The sequence below is a fragment of the Anolis carolinensis genome, chromosome 1 (assembly GCF_035594765.1).
Source record: "Anolis carolinensis isolate JA03-04 chromosome 1, rAnoCar3.1.pri, whole genome shotgun sequence".
Lineage (NCBI taxonomy): Eukaryota > Metazoa > Chordata > Lepidosauria > Squamata > Dactyloidae > Anolis > Anolis carolinensis.
The window spans coordinates 156,939,890-156,958,989 of record NC_085841.1 but is presented as its reverse complement, the minus strand read 5'-3'; the positions used below and the strand labels follow the sequence as shown (position 1 = coordinate 156,958,989).

Sequence of the window (19,100 nt, the reverse complement as noted above, 5' to 3'; positions counted from 1 at the left end):
TAAAAAACCCGAGCAAGCTCATAAAATGAACTGGGCCAATGAAAGTGTGGAGAGTGAGGAATGTAACTAGAAAAGAAGCGACCCGAACTGTTTTCATTGGTAAGGGGCTTGGGATGAGGTTTATAGGGGCTATATCCAACTGAAAGAGTAGCATAGAGTGCAATAGAAATGCTATTAATTACCAATACGGACCATATAGTGAGAGCAGGGATCATTCACCAAAGGCCTGTTGGAAGAGCCAAGTTTTTAGGCTCTTCCTAAAACTTAGGAGGATAGGAGCTTGCCTTATCTCCCTGGAGAGTGAGTTCCAGAGTCGGGGGGCCACCCTGGAGAAGGCCCTCTCCCTCATCCCCACCAGCCGCAATTGTGACATTAGTCACTGTCTGACCTGTATCATTACCTGTAGGCTCTTCTGTATACCAGGGTGAACTATGAGCTCCATAGTACCAGAGTAGTTGCTTAAGAGCAACTGTGCCTATGGCTCCTATCACATCATGTTTCCTAAATGAAATCTAGCCTTAACCTAATTTACTGCCTTTACCAGCTGCAAAATCACATACAAAGTCTACATTTTTAGAATAGCCTGGAAATTAATTGGACAGTTACCCCTCTCCTTTGTCAGGATATTCCAAATGTGTTAGTCATGATGCCTGTGGCCCCAGTGCGGAAACAACAGTCAAGCTAAATGCCAATTTCTACATTTCAAAATTCAGTTCCTATAGGTTCTGCTACAGCTTTCTAAATAACAGAATATATCTTTGAACTTTTATTTCCCAACAGAATTTCTTTATAATGTCCCATTTAGTTGTTATCAGGTACTTCAGTGGCACAGCATTTGCCAATTAGTCAACATGTGGCAGTTTTAAAAATCCCAGGTACTGGATCCAAAGATGGTGAGCTACTGCAAAGCTAGCAATAAAAATAGAAAACAATTTCATCAGTGATATGTTCATCAGTGATATTCTCCTACTGTGGAAAGTCCTTTTTGATTTTCTGGTATAAATCTTTTCCCCCAAATAGTTTTCTCTAAAATAATCCTTGTGTAGGCAAAAGTATAATATTTGATTATGCTTTTACATTCAACATAAAAAGATTCTTTATGAATATCTAACAAAAATTACTTAAAATCATTTGTAAATGTTTTTAAATGGCCATATGCTTCTACCTATGATCCATAATGTACACAATCTACCATTGTAAAGAATACAATTTTTCCATGAAGCACAAAATGAAACAGGAAAAATCAGTTATTTCTCCAAACTTTATTTTTGCTACATTAAACCAAAAGTAACACTTTTATATGTACCCACAGTGCTTTCAAAAATGCTTTTTAATAAACTAAACTCAAAACTCAATGAAAGCATATTATTTCAAAAACAAAGCCTGTGTTTAACCAATGAGGTTTTCAATACAACAAATAGTAGTGCAAGATGTTCCTTGTCTGAACAGAATTAGTCCGCTGAACTCATACTCTCTATATCAAAATTAGGTAAAATCGAAGTGAAAGGTTACTCCATTATGCCGATGTATTTTCTGTGCAGATGTCACAAAGAGAACTGCTTTCATTTAAACTAGTAGCCTCTTCTTCCTGTCGGAAACAAAATATATTTTAAACCAACACAACTATTTTATAGAGATTCGTATTAAAGCAAATACAGTGTTCCCTCGCTACTTCGCTTTTCACGGACTATCTGTTTTGCAGGGAAACTGGAGTATATTTAAACATTATTTTAATTGTTATGTGGCCTTTTCTCCCCCTTGCAAGCCCTGGGGAGCTAGTGAACCCTTCCGTACCAGTGCTTTGGGCCCGCCATGTTGCCCTGGCTGCCTCTGCTCCTGCATCCAGGGAAGGATTGGTGCTCTTGTCAGATGAGTGAGGGAGGGAGGGTGGGTGAGAGAGTGAAGGCTGGCAGTGGCGGCAGCAGCAAGAGCCTGGAAGAGTACGGCTTCTGCCGCCGCTCCAGCCGGGAAACGTGGAAGACTCGGAAGAGGAGGCAGAGTCCTCCATGAGTCCCACCCCCTCTTCCGAGTCCTCCAATAACTAAAATCACAGAGTTGTAAGAGACCTCGGGGACCATTTAGTCCAACCCCCTGCCAAGAAGCAGGAAATTTGCATTCAAATTATTGTTAAAACATTACTGTTGTGTATGTTCAGGTAAGTATGGCACCCCTACAATGAACCTATCATGTTTTTATGGCAGAACTTGTCCAGAATGAGTTTCTTTACCTTTTTGTTCCTGAAAATGCGTTTGCCCCAAATCACCCAGTCAATTTACATGGCTGAACTGGGGAGGGGGGGGAGAGCTTGAATCTGGTTACTAGTGTCCTAGTTTGACACTTTGACTCTATATACTATACTGTCTCAGGGAATATACTGGAGTGTTAGAATGTAGTGGAGAAACAGGTCCGGGTCTTACATTACATGAGCTGTCTAACATCCCTTCCATGGATTTTTGTATTGTACCCCCAAACACCGAAACCTCGTGTTTGAGCACACTGCTGAGCCCTTTATTGACCAGGGGAGGGGCAAGAGGGCAACACAGCTCTTTAGTCTGGAGGAAAGAGGTGGTGTCACTCCCTAGATCTCTAGGGACTTGGTGGAGATCAATGAAACTGAAACAATTTTACTTTCTTCCTCCTTCAATCCTAAAAACATAATTTTCTTCAGAATGGTAGGCTGACGGGCTTCACTGGCATCCTACAGCAAAGACAGCTTTCACAGTGAGTGGAATTTCTAGCTGGCAGAAGTCACCTTATACTACAGAAGGAGCAAGGGTCTAGAGCAGCGTTTCTCAACCTGGGGGTCAGGACCCCGGGGGGGTCACAAGGGGGGGGGGTGTCAGAGGGGCCACCAAAGACCATCAGAAAACACATGGCAAAGAAAGCTGAAAATCTCTCCACCTGTCCTCTTTCTTTTTGGAAACAGACGGTGAATTCTCCCACCAAAAGCCCTCCTCCTGCTGTGATTGGCTGGCCTTCTAGCAACTACAACTGCCAAATGATAAAATCGACCTCACCAGTATTCAAATTTGGGCATTATTAGGTATTTGGACCAGTGAATGAAAATACATCCCACATATCAGATACAGTAGAGTCTCACTTATCCAACATTCACTTATCCAACGTTCTGGATTATCCAACGCATTTTTGTAGTCAATGTTTTCAATACATCATGATATTTTGGTGCTAAATTCGTAAATACAGTAATTAATATGTAGCATTACTGCATATTGAACTACTTTTTCTGTCAAATTTGTTGTATAACATGATGTTTTGGTACTTAATTTGTAAAATCATAACCTAATTTGGTGTTTAATAGGCTTCTCCTTAATCTCTCCTTATTATCCAACATATTTGCTTATCCAACGTTCTGCCGGCCCATTTTTGTTGGATAAGTGAGACTCTACTGTATTTACATTACGATTAATAACAGTAGCAAAGTTACAGATATGAAGTAGCAACAAAATAATTTTATGGTTGAGGCACCACAACATGAGGAACTGTATTAAGGGATTGTGGCACTAGGAAGGTTGAGAACCACTGGTCTAGAGTTCTTATGGCTCATAATTACTCATGAGTAAACATAGAACAAATGAAAAAGGACTTGAGAGACATATTTCACCCTTCCTATGAAACGTAGCAGTTTTGATGTGATGGTCTCAAACTGGAAACCTGTTTCTTTAATGCTTTTAAAAATGCTGAACTATATAAATCAAGATTTTAAAAATTAAAATGCATGAACAGAACTCAGTGTCTTAAGTTCAGGAGTTCAGTCAGAAGACTGATGGTTGATGCATTTAAAAGAATATATCGTATATACTTGAGTATAAGCCGACCAGAATATAAGCCAAGGCACCAAATTTTACCACAAAAACGGAAAACCTATTGACTCAAGTATTAGCAGAAGGTGGGAAATGCAGCAGCTACTGGTAAATTTTAAAAATGAAAATGTATACTAACAAAATTACATTGAGGCATCAGTAAGCTAAATGTTTTTGAATATTTACCATATTTCAAAGAAAAACAGTTAACTAGCTTTGTAAGAAGAAAAGGAGAGTCAACAAAAACAATATGGTATCAATAATAATAATAATAATAATAATAATAATAATAATAATAATAATAATTTATTTGTACCCCATCCTATCTCCCCATGGGGACACAGGGTGGCTTCCAACATAGCAACAGGCAAACATTCAATGCCTATATAAATAAAAAACCATAAAAATTAAGCAAAAGACAATAGTAAACATTGTACAATACCGGTAAGTTAAAATAAATAGTTGCATTAAAAATTATCATTAAAAGCAATTTAAAAACCAGCCGAGGTAAAGTATCATATCAGTTCACTTTTTCTTACTCTCGGGCTTCTCTTGTTGATGCAACCTAGAACAGCATTGGCCTTTTCAGCTGCAGTGTCAAACTGTTGGCTCGTGTTCGGCTAGGATTCCTTTCATAGAATCCTAGAGTTGGAAAGGACCTCTAAAGGCCATTTAATTGAACCCCCTTCGTTCTACCTTCATGCAGGGAAAGCATAATCAAAGCACCCCCGACAATTGACCATCCAGCCTCAACAACAATAATAGAGTTGTTGTATGTCTTTCGGGCTGTAGAGTTGGAAGAGACCACATGGGCTATCTAGTCCAGCCCCCTTCTGCCTTCATGCAGCAAAAGCACAATCAAAGCACCCCTGACAGATGGTCACCCAGCCTCAACAACAAAAACATTAATAGAGTTGGAAGATACCCTTGGGGCATCTAGTCCACCCCCTTCTACATGCAGATTTCATGCAGCTAATGCATAATGAAAACATCGCTGGAAGTCAGGCAGCTGCGAAAGGAGGTCCTCCACCGCTGCGTCAACTTCCATTCATTGCAAAGGCCTCTGCAGCCAAGCACTGGTTGCATCCACCTGCGCTGGTTGCAGAGGCCTATGCTGGCTGCGCAGTGTTCTGCAGCCAGCGCAGGGTTCCGCCGCCAGTTAAGGGGGATGCAGTCAACGGAGGCCTGCTCTGGCTGCGGAGGCATCTGCTGAGTGCCTCTGCAGCGAACAGAGGCGGCGCAGCAGACGCAACGGAGGAAGACCACTGTTCGCAGCTCCCTGCCTGCCTGCCGCCAGCGCAAGCAGACTCAGCGAGTGGAGGCCTGCACTCACTTTGGACACATCTGGAGCGGATGCCTCCACAGCGAACAGAGGCAGATGCAGCAGAGGAGGACCTCAATTCGCAGCTGCCTACCTAACTTCTGGGGGTGTTTTCATCATGCTTTTGCTGGACGAATGCTGCATGCAAAAGGGGATTGGACTAGATGGCCTGAATATAAGCCCAGATGGGCATTTTTGGCCCTCAAAAACGGCAGAAAAACTCAACTTATATTTGGGTATATACGGTAATTAGGAGGATATGTGGATGTAGTTTTGTGGATAGATGGGACTTTATTTTATTTATAAGTGGACTGTAATAAGGAGAAACTACATTGTACAAGTCTGACGCTGATAAGGCTGACTGTCTAGCTGTAACCAGGTAGTGGAAAAATACTATTTGGGATTGTTAACTCAGGACTGAAAGAAAGATAGGACCAAGAAAGATAGGACCATCTCAAAACTTCATACAACATTTGCTGGAGAAATCATGTTCTCTGAGAAATGAGGGATTCCCATGTTTGAGCAAGAAACCATGAGATGATGTGACAGAGGACCTGAAGCTTTTGGCTATATTTAATTTATATTAGAAGAGCATGAACAGGTAAAAGACAATTCGTATTTCTAGAACACTTTCGCTCTTCATGATGCTTTAGAGTACAAAGCACACACGCACCCCAGAGAAAACCAACACAGTAGAAAAAAGAAGAATGTGAAAGGTATTGGAGGAAGGTAAAAAAAGCAAGCTTGCAAGTGCTTCAGCTATATGGGCCATCAGATTGATTCCAACTTACATCTATCCTATTCTAGGATTTTCTTGGCAGGTTTTTTCCAGAGGGACCATTGCCTTCCTCTGAGGCTGAAAGAATGCTATATATCAGCAGGTCTCAATGGCTGGGCAGAGATTAGAACTCTAGTTTCCTGAAACCATTAAACCAGAGCTGCTATTCTTATTATTATCATGATATTGTCATTATATCATTATTATCATCATCATCATTATCAGAGCAGTGGATGAGGAAAAATGGATTTGATAGCAGCTAGACTAAGGCAGAGACCAAAATAGTACAAAGGAAGACCAGGAAAAAGAGTGCATAACTATGATCTACTTCCTGGTGATATTTTCCCTTGTTTATTATGTTGCAAAGGAAGAAGTAACATAAATTAGCTACAGATCCAATTTGGAGAAAAATAGCCACAGCTCAGGACTTTTATCTTTCTTGAGATTAACAGTATATTTCCTATTCACATCAAGAAGCCTTGTTTCTGATCTCCTTGTGATCTCCAAAAACTCAAATATAAACTATCTGCATTGCTATATTCTGATAATAAAATTGTTTCATAATGCTTTACATAGCGATGCTGAAGATTTTTCAAAACCAGGTATATTAACAAATTGCCTTTTGAAATCTTGTCCACAACTTTCGCCTTTTGAAAAAGTATCCTCAGACGTCTAAGGGAGTAAAATATTGGTTTTAAGGGAAAGCTGATACAACAGAATATGTAGATGCATATTAATGTGACATGCTTAGTAATATAATCAGTGCTGACCCAAGACTCACTAGTAAATATATTTTACTTTAAAACATATACAAGGGCAAATATACTGCTGTTATGCGCCTTCAAGTCATTTATGACTTAAGGCAACCGTAAGGTGAAGCTAACACAGAGTTTTGTGAGACTAAGAGTGGGATTTACTCTGGATCACCCAGTGGGTTTTCACGGCAGGGATTTGATCCCTAGTCTCTTTAATTCTTGCCCACACCACGTTGGCTCTCCTGTAATATATACAGGGTGTTTTTTAACAAAATCCTATCAGGATTTTGACAACTTCTATCCTATTGTCAATCTGAACAATCCAAATAATTTAGTTTCATGCTACCACTGTGAAACTGCACGGTGCACTTCTAAATATATTCCCTATTGAAAACCCATGCTTATATTCCACCCAAAACACACTACCAAGCCAAGCTCTCTGATAATTCATATGCTCAGAGCCAGACACTCAAAACTCTTGGAGTTACAATACTTAATTCTCAAACTACAATAGCAAGGTAAGATTTTAAACTAGGAACAATCTATTGCAAGACATACAGGAACCACATATTGATAAGACACCCCTAGTGTTCACCTTCAGTCCCCAGACGAAACTACTCAAGTGCATTGTCAATGAGCTACAACCAATTCTGTATAACACAGCCCTTTCACAAGCTCTGGGTAGCAGATCTTTCTTGGCCTCCACATTTTAAACAACCAGCCATTTTCAACAGGATACCGAACATGGATACTGTCTCCATATCAACTACTGTGGGAGAAATATTACAGGGGCCAGTCTCTATCTAAAAGGATCATTTGAAACAAATTCGACAACAGAAATGGCCATATCAAAAGACCAGTTGCAGAACACCTTCCTGGAGATGCAGTAAGAGATTTAGGAAGAAGGCTAGTAAGAAAAACTGCCAAATTGAAATTATATTTATAAATTACAATCATTTAGCAAAGATATGAACAAACAATGGCTTCATGGCACACTATACCTAAAAATACATGAGTCCTTCCTCCTGCAAAGAATTTTCTCAAAGTTTTGAACTCAGGGAAACTCACTTTTGGTTAGCAGATTTACTGCTTTCACGCATCAGCACAAAGTGACCACTGTAAAGATCTAAAATGCCTTCATCATCTTGCTCACTCCTTTAAAATTTGGGGCAAGGAACATGACGGCTTTTTCTGTATCCTATTGAATTTTGTACTGCCCTATCCAAAACTGTATATACAATTATTTTAAGGCCCTAATACCACTAGATACTGCATCTGAAGACCCATAGAACATGCTAAGATAAAAAACAGTCTTAAAGACACTGCCACATTTCTTTCTCTTCCTACTCTATTGCTCCCTTTTCTTAAATAACACAAGAATATTTTCTGAATTTTCAAGGACTGTACCTCAGTTGCATTTGGATCCAGTTCAAGGGTACTGACTATCTCTTCTTTCCCAGTTGAAAGATTCAAGACCTTTAAGTAAAAATACAGCATTCAGCCATGGATATAAGACAATTCCACTTCTTTATATATTGGTTAAATACTACTAACAGAACCAAGGAGTTGTGGCTAATTAAATACATTCAAGACTTCTTACCTTTATTCCTCCAAGTGATATGTCTAGAATCTTAGCCTTGTACCACTGAGTGCCCGACAAAATCATGCATTTGGAACCAATATCAAATCCCTTTAAATTGGAAGTATTTTCTTCTTTTTCTACAAAATAAAAATTTTCAATGCTTTTATTTTTGTAAATATATAAGCCACTTAAACAACAGGATTGCCACCACCAGTTAAGAGTGGCAGTCCCTAAACAGTTCTGACACGTTTCAGAGCTCCCATTTTGTTTTCTTTCCTTAAAACTGAAAAATGAATAGAGGTTGAGCATCCCTTCCCCAAATCTTGAATACTCCAAAATCCAAGATTGTCTACAACGTGGCTGAAAAATGTCATCATTGCTTTCTGATAATTTAGTGTACACAAATTTTGTTTCATGAACGAAGGATATAAAATTACCCTCAGGCTATATGTGCATAAATGTATTTGCAACATAGATGAATTTTGTCTTTAGGGTCCCATATATCAGGTATCTCACAATGTAAAATTATGGATTCTGAAATTACTTGCGGATAAGTCAAGGTTAATTCAGCAGTCGAAGTAACAGCACCACTTCAAGGAGCTATGTATCTGTGGTTGCTACCACCACACATTTTCCTGCTTAGGCTTTCAAAAAGGCCAGAAGTGGTGCCATGATGGAGAAAGTACAGTGCTTCGTTTAGGTTCTTCTAAGATGGAGTTATGTTTTTGGATTTTGCCACTATAGTCAGAGTTTTTGATAAGTGTTAAGGCATAGTACTGATACTGACCCATGGATAAGTGGCCCAAGATTTTTGGTCACCTTGATTCCTGGAATCATTCTATTGTTGGTCACAAGCACAATAGAATCCAATGGAGTTTACCTATGTGTACTGTACTTACAATTGACTGAATGGGTCTACTCTAGGCAAGATTCGTCAATAGGATTCGCAATACTGAATGGGGATGATAAATGGTTAATTTTATAAAGTAATTCTAAAAACTACTGAATTGCAGCTAAAAAAGTCCATGGGATTTTGGGCTACACAAAAAGGAGTATAATGTCTAGGGAAATAATGGTTGTCGTCACCCCCTCCTCCCAGCCCTTTCTGCTTTGGTTAGACCTCACTTGGAAATACTGTGCCCAGTTCTGGGAACCACAATTTAAGAGTGATTAACAAACTGGGAGGTGTCCAGAGGAGTGACTAAAATGATCAAAGGTCTGGAAACCATGCCCTATGAGGAGTGACTTAAAGAGCTGGATATGTTTAGCCTGCAAAACAGAAGGTTAAGAGAAGACATGATAATAATGTTTGAATATTTGAAAGGCTGTCATAAAGAAGAGAGGTCTTGTTTCTGCTGCCCTGGAGACTAGGACTAGGAGCAATGGGTTCAAATTACAGGAAATGAAATTTCACCTGAACGTTAGGAAGAACTTCTTGACCATAACAGCTATTCAATGTTGGAACTCACTGCCTTAGAGTATGGTGGAGGCCCTTTGTTTGGGGGCTTTTAAACTGATGCAGATTATCATCTGTGAAGAGTGCTTTAATTGTGCTTTTTCCTGCATGGCATGAGGTTGGACTGGATGGGCCGTATGGTCTCTTCCAACTCTATGATTCTATATCTATATTTTTCAGTTGCATTTTAGGAGACTACTTCTTTGCCAATTTACGAGTATGCCTCTATAGAACTATGGCAACTTGTATAGTTATAACCTTTTTGCAAGTGTGTTACCTACATCATTCCCAAAATAGCACAAATACTGTAATACTGTGGACAATACTATGTATAAGACAGGACTCCTTTTTTTGTTCCTTGGGAGTTGCAAAGTAGTGAAAGTGAGCAGGTGAACAGTTTTTTATTGGGTTTGAATATATAGCTGCTTATTTAGTTATTTATTTCGTGTCAAAAGCATTACATAACAAATACATTTTAAAATGATGAAAAAAAGGAAATCACAAGCAACTAAATAGTTTTAGACCAAAAACTATATAGCTGCTAACATCCTCTCTGCAAAAAAGAAATTAGCACCTTGCAATATCATTCAACATTTTAGCAACTATAAACAAAAATGACATATGACAAATATAAATTGACTTTAAAGGGACTGGGCCTTGGAGATATGATATAGTTTGGAATACCAGTTTAACGGAAATAGGCAGCACAGGAGGGGGGGGGGGTGTCAAGGGATAAATCCCAGAAAGCAAATAGATACCATATAGCAGGAACTCTAAAAGATTTGACCATGTCACCCCACCTTAATTGAGAAAATGATGTATGCCAGCAGTAAAACTCTGAAAATCAACATTGACACAACTGCCTAGCAGGGTTGTTGTATATATTCCGGGCTGTATGGCCGTGTTCTAGAAGTATTCTCTCCTGACGTTTTGCCCACATCTATGGCAGGCATCCTCAGAGGTTGTGAATGCCTCACAACCTCTGAGGATGCCTGCCATAGATGTGGGTGAAACGTCAGGAGAGAATACTTCTAGAACATGGCCATACAGCCTGGAATACATACAACAACCCTGTGATCCCGGCCATGAAAGCTTTCGACAACAAACTGCCTGGCACTTAATGATACTTTTCTAGTGGTTTTATTTCCTTGTATAAAACTGCTAAAATTTTGCAGCAAGAAGTTCCACAGTCTGCCTTCAAGTTAAATACAGATATTATTGGTTTTGTAATGAATTAGTTGACCCAGTGGTTTTCCTCCCCCAACCAACCCCTTATGTCCCTTAAAACATTCTTAGTCACATCCTGTCACTTCTCTCCCTTGTCTTTTATAACTTGTATTTCATACTCTACAACAGCCACTTAAAAATCTCCCCAACATTTCCTTTTGCATTCACTTCATCCATCCCAACTTACTAATGCTTACTATCTTCTTTTTTTATTATCATTCTCATAAATTCAATTTTTGTCCCCTTAATAGACACCTGTGGCCCTTTTTCTGAGAAAGAACTCTCACCTCCCAAAGCTCTCATTTTCTGGCCATTTTACTCATGTTCACCTTGTTTATTTATCTACAGTATTTATATTCCGCCCTTCTCACCCCGAATGGGACTCAGGGCAGATCACATTATGTACATATAGGGCAAACATTCAATGCCCATAAACACATCAAACCGAGACAGAGACAACAGACAGACAGACGCAGAGGCAATTTAACCTTCTCCTGAGGGGATGTTCGATTCCCTCCACAGGGGGAGCAGCTGCTTCATCATCCACTCTGATGGCACTTCCTCATTCCAACGTTGTAAATTAGTTAAACTTGCCTCCCCACTATAAGTGGTACCTTATTTCCTACTTGATAGATGCAACTATCTTTTGGGTTGCTAGGTCAGCAACGAGCAGGGGCTATATTTTATTTTTAATTGACGGGTGCTCACCCCGCCACGGGCTGGCCTCGAATTCATGACCTCATGGTCAGAGTGATTTATTGCAGCAGTTTACCAGCCTGCGCCACAGCCCGTGAGCTTGGTATCACAGCTTCAAACCATGTCATTTTCCTGAGGCAAAGGGGGTACTATCAACTTCAGGTCTCAGTGGTACAAGCTTCCCAGAACCTTTTCCCCAGCCTTACATCTCCTTCCTTCACTCAATGACAACCACCCTGCTGTATTTCCTTTTCTTTTTCCTCCAGATTTCCATCTGTTTGCAAAGTTGCTGCTGTTTGTCAGGCCGACTATGTACAGGGGAAATCAAGAAAGATTCTGGAAAGTCACCAAGACCCACCTGAACCATTTGAGGAATCTACTAAAGAACACTTTTGCCATGACTTTCCTAGAGGGAAAATTTAAGTTCAAACACATGTACACTTCCATTTGATAATTATTATTATGTGGGGAGGAACACTAGAAAACAATGTTCCTCCTTCCTAGCCACTTCAACAATTATTTTGCCTAATTAAATTTGCCAAAGAGAACAATTCTCTTGAGCAAGAGTGCTGGGCCAATTTCATGACTTTTCCTTTAGGAGTGATATTACTGTTAATCCTTTCAGGCTTCCCAACTCTGTTGGAGCTGACCTGTAATCCTCACTGTTAACTGTAGAAAATGTATTTTCCCAGAAATATATGGCTCAAACTATCTTGCTATAATGCAAATTATTGCTCCCGAGGGCTTAATTAGGACCTACTGAAATATATTTTTCCCTCAACCCCACAATCCCCTAGGCCTGCTTGTGAAGACAAAAACAAACACAAAGCAGTAAAAAACAAACCCTCAAACTTATTTACTGATATGGCTCCAATTGTCATGGCAAGCTACTGTATTTCCAAATCAGGTTATGCACAGGATAATGCTAGCTATCAGGAAGCTAACCAGTAATGAATGACACAAAGCACTTATTAATAAAAAGCATTACCTTGGAGAACGGTAGATTATGGTTGCATCTATACCAGGCATGGGCAAACTTCGGCCCTACAGGTGTTTGGAACTTCAACTGCCACAATTCCTAACAACTGGCAGTTAGGAATTGTGGGAGTTGAAGTCCCAAACATCTGGAGGGCCAAAGTTTGGCCATATCTGATCTATACTGTAGACTTAATGTAATTTGCCTCCACTTTAACTGCCATGTCTCAGTGCTAAGGAATTCTGGTATTTATAGTTTGGTGAAATAGCAGCCCTTATTAGCAGAGAAAGCTGGAAACCTTGCTACAACCCCTATGATTCAAAAATACTATCATGGCAGTTAAAGTGGTGTCAAACTGTATTATATCCACAATGTAGATGCACCTTTTGAGGTCTTTAAACAGTAGTTAGCTGGGCATCTTTCTGGAGTGCTTTATCTATGCATTGTGGTCCTTCCAAACTCTAAAATCCTGTAATATATGACTTACTTATATTGCAGCTTGAAGTTTCAACTTGTTCATCCAATAATGTATTACTCAAGGAATGCTGTTCTAATTCTTCTTCCACAGGTGGCACTTCAAGCAAATCCAGTTTCAATCTCTGTTGTGGTTTGTCATCCAAAGAAGGGCTGTCAGCTGCTTGCAACCCTACAGTACTGTCAAATGAAGGCACCCCTAACACCTCTATCTTTGGCATCTGAGTATTATCATTTGGTGAAAGAGATATGAAGTCTAATAAATCTTCTGAGTCATCTGAAGACGACTGTTCAATAGCTGTATAGTCATGCCTGGTTTGATTTGAGGGTGAAGTTAATGAAATCCTTTCCACTAAAATTCTGCTCCCCTCATCAACTGAACTAGGACTTCCAGGTTTTAACAGCTCTGAATAACTTAACAAATCTTCTAAATCACCAGTAGTCAAGGGAGTCACTAATGAACAAAATGTTTCCTTTTCAAATATTACAGTATTTGAATTATCTTCTGTATCTTTGACCTGATTTTTAGGACTGTGAATATTTGTTAAAGTTGAGCCACTGTCTTCACTGTTATATTTCCAAAATGATTTCATTTGCTCATTGATGCTTATGTTTCGACATTCCAACTTAACAATAAACACAGGAATTTCAAGAAAGCAATGGGGTCTTTTGTCTACAACTATGACTTCTAATGGAAAGTCAGCTACTTTATCACAGAAGAACTTATTTACTCCTTCTGTCCATGAACCGTTTTCTGCACTAAATCCAAAGAGACGACACAGAAATGCTTGAGGTGGCATTGCCAACAGTTCAGCAGAAATGTGCCTGATCATTTCTGTATTAACACATTCCTCAATTCCATAATCAATACGAATGACTGTCAGTGTGTTTTCTTCAAAATTGCTAACAACTGCTCGGTAAAATGTATCATCTTTACTGCACTTTACTAGACAAGGGCAGCCTCTTTTAATATAATCCACACACATTCCTTCAAGTTCTCCGGCTCTCTGAAGTTCTCTTTCAACTGAATCAGTATTTCCTATCTCAGTAAACCGACACCAAAAATAATCTGGGCCCTTTGCAATTATTGAAAATGTGCTCAGAGTTTGACCTATTTTAGGTATTGTCCAGTGGAAGAACCTGGGTTCTGATACATATGAAGATTTGCTATGCTCATCTGAAACAACTCCATCCAGGTTTATCAAATTAATCTCATTCTCTGTTTTGTCTAATGTTTCTTCTAACAGAGGCTTTTGGTTTGTAAGGTAACCACGAATCAAATCCACGGTTATATTTCCTTTTTCATCACTAAGAATAATTTCCCATTTGCCTTCACATTTCTCCACAAATTCACTGTTCATTTGAATTTCATGTACTCTTTCAGAAAAATTCAATATTGCTTCCTGTGTCCATTCAACATGGTGAGGGGTCTTAACTCCACCCAGTGAGCAATGAATGCTCATTGCTGGGAATGATGAACATTCTCCAAGAAGTCTCCTGGTTTTGCAGATACTAATTACTGCAGTGTTCCCATAATCAATGAACCGAACAGTCACCAACTCACCAGAAGGCTTTTCATTGACCACAGCTCGATACCATAAGCCATCTTCTGAAAACATTGCACATAGTAAGTCCCCAATATGAAGCTGCTCCCCAGTTAAGCTCTCACTTCTTCCAGAATTGTTCAATTTCTCTGAAATGCTGTTAATCATTGGCTCATCTTCTACTAGCTGAACATAAAAATCAGAAGGATGATTTATATGAGAAATATACACTGAAGTTTTAAGACCAGGTTTTATGGTTTTTTGAGATAGATCACATATGCTTTTAAATGAAGAGCACATCTTAGTTTTAATTTGACATCTGTTTTTATCACTAGGTTTCTCTGTTTTCAGAGGTACACAGCTACTGTCCTTCGTAGTTGCTACGTTATCATTTTTATCAATTCTTTCCACTAGCTCAGGAAATCTTGTCATCTTTTCTGTTTTCAGCTGCACTTGTCTTCCTTCTTTATTCCAAGAACCATGTTTCGTATTATCCAGTATTTCCTTACTTCCAGTGCACGATCTCTTGATCTCTGAAACAGGTTTAACAGTACTTATCAAAGATGGTCTTTTTTCAGTTTGTATTTCTCTTTTGGGTGAATTTTTAGATAAAGCTTGGTTTTCAACATAATGGAAAATTCCTTGACTGCTCCGCAAACCCATCACCTCTTTCAACTTTGAATTTATTTTAATTTTACCATCATATAGTTCAACTATTAGTTTCCCATCATGTTCTTTTGCTACAATCAAAGCCTTTAAGGGCTTATTTTGAACACTTTTTTCAAACCACTCAGCAGCATCTTTTGATACCTCAGCAGGAATATCAGACAGACAGCATTTTATGGCTTGCATTGGCAAGAGGAGTATCTCAAAAGCTTCATTTGGTACTACAATCAGGTCTTCATTCTTCAATAACTGTGTATTTCCATAATCAACAAAGAAAACCTCTTTGTTTGTCTTTGAAGAAATTACTACTGCCCTATACCAACAGCCATCTGTAAACTTTGCAAGATACACACTTCCAGGGGCCTGTGATGTTTGCAAACTGTGCCAGGTTTTACTGAGCTTACTAATGCTTTTAGTGAGCTGTTCTAGAACATCTGCACTTCTAGCAAGCTGACAGTAAAAGAAACAAGGATCTTTGACATGAGTAACATAAACTTTTTCTTCACTTCCTATTTTGATGTCATGTGTTGAATGATAGTATGAGATGAGATGAACCGATGGTATCAGGGGGTTTTGAGGATGCACAGATCTGGCTAAACCCTTTCTTGTTAAAAAATGGCAGAAGCTTTCAAATGGTGTAATTAAATCCACAATATTAAAGAGATCTGTACTATTTAATGATGCTAAAGCAAATATAGTGCATTTTAGTTCTGTTTTCTTTGCTGAATCCAAAAATTCCTGAAAAGCTTCATTAGCTTCTTCACTCCAAACAAAAGGATCCGGACTCTTTGGCTGAATTAAGTTGTAAAGGCTGCATCTAAAAGCCTGGGCTTTCATTTTCATAAATTCTTCCTTTGTTGCACGAACATCCTTTAGTGAAACATGTTCTTTATTTCCAAAGTCAACATAGACAACTTCCACCTCTTCTGCAGAGTTGACCTTACTAATGATAAGGGCCCTATACCATTTGTTATCTTCAGAAAACTTTGCCAGACATACAGGAATTGGCCAGTCAAGGGGCTGGACTGCATGAATACAATAATCCTGAATTTTAGCCATAAGAGCCTTCAGATCATGGGTGTTTTTAGCTAATTGACACCAGAAGAGACTAGGGGATTCTGTATAGGATACTACCACATTTACTGTACTTCCAACTTTTAGCTGCTCTTCACAATACAATCCTGGTGTTATTTCAGAGTAGTTTTGCAGATTGTAGGCTGAAGGATTTGGGAAAACATTAGAATCTTTTTCTGCAATTTCTCTGTGGTATAAATAGCAAGTGCCTTTATCAGACTGATGCAGAATGCTTTCTCCTTGAGAACCTCCCAATAAGGGCCAATCTATCATCTTACGATCTTTCTCTACTTGCACATTCTCATGATGCTTAGTGTATAATCCCTGGGACATAATTTTGCCTAGGTTTTTTTCTCCTTTCAGGGCATGATCAAAAAGTTCTACTTCATAGATGGTTCCTTGCATGCCTAGGACTTTGATGACCAGTTTCTTGTTTAGAACAGCTTTCCTAAAATAATCAACAGCATTTAGGCTCCACGCTTGACCTGGAGAAGGATTAGCTAATGTACATCTGAGAGCCACAGCAGGAAGTTCTCTGAACTGAGAAAGCAGTTCTTTCACTTTATACAAATCCACAATTTCAGAATTCCCCTTGTCCACTAAATATACTTCAATGCCTTTCCCCTCCACTCTGGTGACAAGAGCACGGTGATATGAGTTTTCCTTCAACATAACGCAGCATAGTGAACCTGGCTTGGGCTCAAGCAGAATACCTTCCAGTTTCTTAGTCTGAGAGTAGAAATCATTTAAGTTTTGCTTCAGACGACAGAGGGGCTGGCGATGCTCTTGGAGGTGCACACAAAATTCAGTAGGGTCACGGAGAAAGGTCACTTGAACACTGTGGTGCTCCCCTGCCTTGAGATGGACCACAGGGAGCGGGTCGGCAGTAAGTGTGGACAGCATGCCCAGCAAAGAGCCAGGTTTTTCAATCTGGCCCGGGGTACTGACACTCTTCAGTTCGGTCATCAAGTCAGAGGTGTATTCTTGAGTGCTGTGCAGAAGGCTCTGGGCCAAACAATGGGCCTGCACCCCAAAGAGGCAATTAAGGTTGAGGCCATCTTCCCTGTACAGAGTGACATAGTAAAGGTGTTCAAAAGGGCAATAGGCTTCGATTCGTGCTTGCACCACCTTCCCTAGTAGCAGCATCTTCAGCTCGCTGATTTGTGAAAGGGACCAGCCGGCCCCTCGATCTGTAATGCCTTGCAAGGAACAAGGGTAGGTCATGACTGGCATGCGGAAATATTCCGCTGGCAAGCGGCGCAGGTTCCTTTGGGTGACAAACTCCTTCCTCCCATAGTCCACGCAGATGACTTGGGCCGCGGCCTCCGGCCGTTTTTTGGTACCCAAGTAGGTCTCCAGGAGCAGGGCCCGGTACCAGCACCCGTCAATGCCTCGTGCTGCACAAGTAGAGCCCGGCTTGGGCAAGGGCTCCTCTTGATGGCTGTCTCGGAAAGCCTGGCACATGCCCTCAGAGAGGACTTGGATCTCCTTGGAAAAGCTCCGCAACTGGCAGTATACGCGGTGCGGGTCGGAGATCTGGGTGATGATAACGGGCTCCGTCACGTCTAGCTCCAGCCGGGGGTAGAAGTAGTTGGCGGGCTCGGGGCTCTGTGAGGGAGCAGGAGCAGGAGGAGCTGGAGCAGGAGGTGGAGCAGGTGGCGCTGCAGAGGGCAGGGCCGGGGGCGCAGGAGGGGCCAAAGAGGCCTGGAGCAGGGCGCGGAAGGCGCCAGGGGCGAGCAGGCTGGCCAGGCCGTAGGGCTGCATCTGGGCCAGCAGCCAGGGCAGCTCCAGCACCACCAGGCCCTCGGGGAGCAGCACCTCGCGCACCAGGCCCACGGCCTCTTGGCCCTGCAGGCGGGACAGGAAGTCGCGCGCGGCCGGAGACCAGCACAGGCCGCTCCCAGGGAAGCCGGCGGGCACCAGGTCAGCCACCACGCAGCCCAGCACCTCCGAGGGCAGGCGGAAGAGCTCCTCGGGCCCGTGGGCCAGGCAGCGGGCCTCGGCGCCCACCGTGCGGCCCTCGTCCAGCAAGAAGACGCGGTAGTCCTCGCCAGAGCCGCCGGGGCAGCCCACCACGCGGGCCCGCAGCCAGCGCCCGCCCCGCTCCACCAGGCACAGCTCGGCCAAGGCCAGCGGCGGGGAGAGAGCCGAGAGGCGGGGCCCGGCCTTGGCCTGTAGCTCCTGGGCCAGGCGCGCGTACTCCTCCCGCCGCCGCTGCTCCCCGCACGTCCCCCACAGCCTCACCAGCGGGCCCGCCGGGTGCACTTCCACGAAGGAGACGCGCAGCGACAGCCATCCGCCAGCCCCGGGCAACGCCGAGCACATGGCCGCCCAGGCCCGCCCACCGGCGCTCTTCCCGCTTCACCCAGCCCCGGCCACGTGACCCCGCCCCGCCCTCACGCCCTGCCCCAATGGCCCAGCGCGCAGCCTCTGGGCGCCAGCGCCGCCGCCACGCGGAGGAGCGTTAGGCCCTTTACCTTTCGAAGGGAGGCAACGGTCGGATTGCCCCACCAGCGCGCGCTCCTCCGAACGGGCGACACCACACCCCGCGAGGACAACGCCCCCCTCCTCGCCAGGCATGCGCAGGAGGTCCGGCGTCGCGAGGACCCCTCTCTCATCTCCATCGCAAAGAGTAATCACAGCGAAATAGCTGGTTGGTTGAGTTTTTTAATATACAGTATACAAATTCTCTCAGCTCTGGGTTGCTGTGAGTTTTCCAGGCGGTATGGC

The 19,100-nt window shown here is 41.8% G+C and overlaps 1 protein-coding gene across 1 annotated transcript; it reads right to left on the bottom strand.

Moving 5' to 3' along the window:
* Positions 1-1,243: 1,243 nt before the first annotated feature.
* tdrd6 (tudor domain containing 6) lies at positions 1,244-18,745 on the bottom strand. The gene is made up of 4 exons (XM_008116671.2): positions 13,100-18,745; positions 8,276-8,394; positions 8,083-8,151; positions 1,244-1,588 (listed from the first exon to the last, which is right to left on the bottom strand). Exons 1-4 carry the CDS (start codon positions 18,693-18,695, stop codon positions 1,517-1,519), a joined length of 5,856 nt encoding a protein of 1,951 aa, XP_008114878.2. The 5' UTR covers positions 18,696-18,745; the 3' UTR covers positions 1,244-1,516.
* Positions 18,746-19,100: the final 355 nt, after the last annotated feature.

Excerpts from the sequence above, each read along its gene's own strand:
- tdrd6 (XM_008116671.2), bottom strand. The coding sequence starts at position 18,695 with ATGTGCTCGGCGTTGCCCGGGGCTGGCGGATGGCTGTCGCTGCGCGTC. Across the intron at positions 8,152-8,275 it reads TATCACTTGGAGGAATAAAG|GTCTTGAATCTTTCAACTGG; the intron begins GTAAGAAGTCTT and ends TTTTACTTAAAG. Across the intron at positions 1,589-8,082 it reads TGGATCCAAATGCAACTGAG|GAAGAAGAGGCTACTAGTTT; the intron begins GTACAGTCCTTG and ends TGTTTCCGACAG.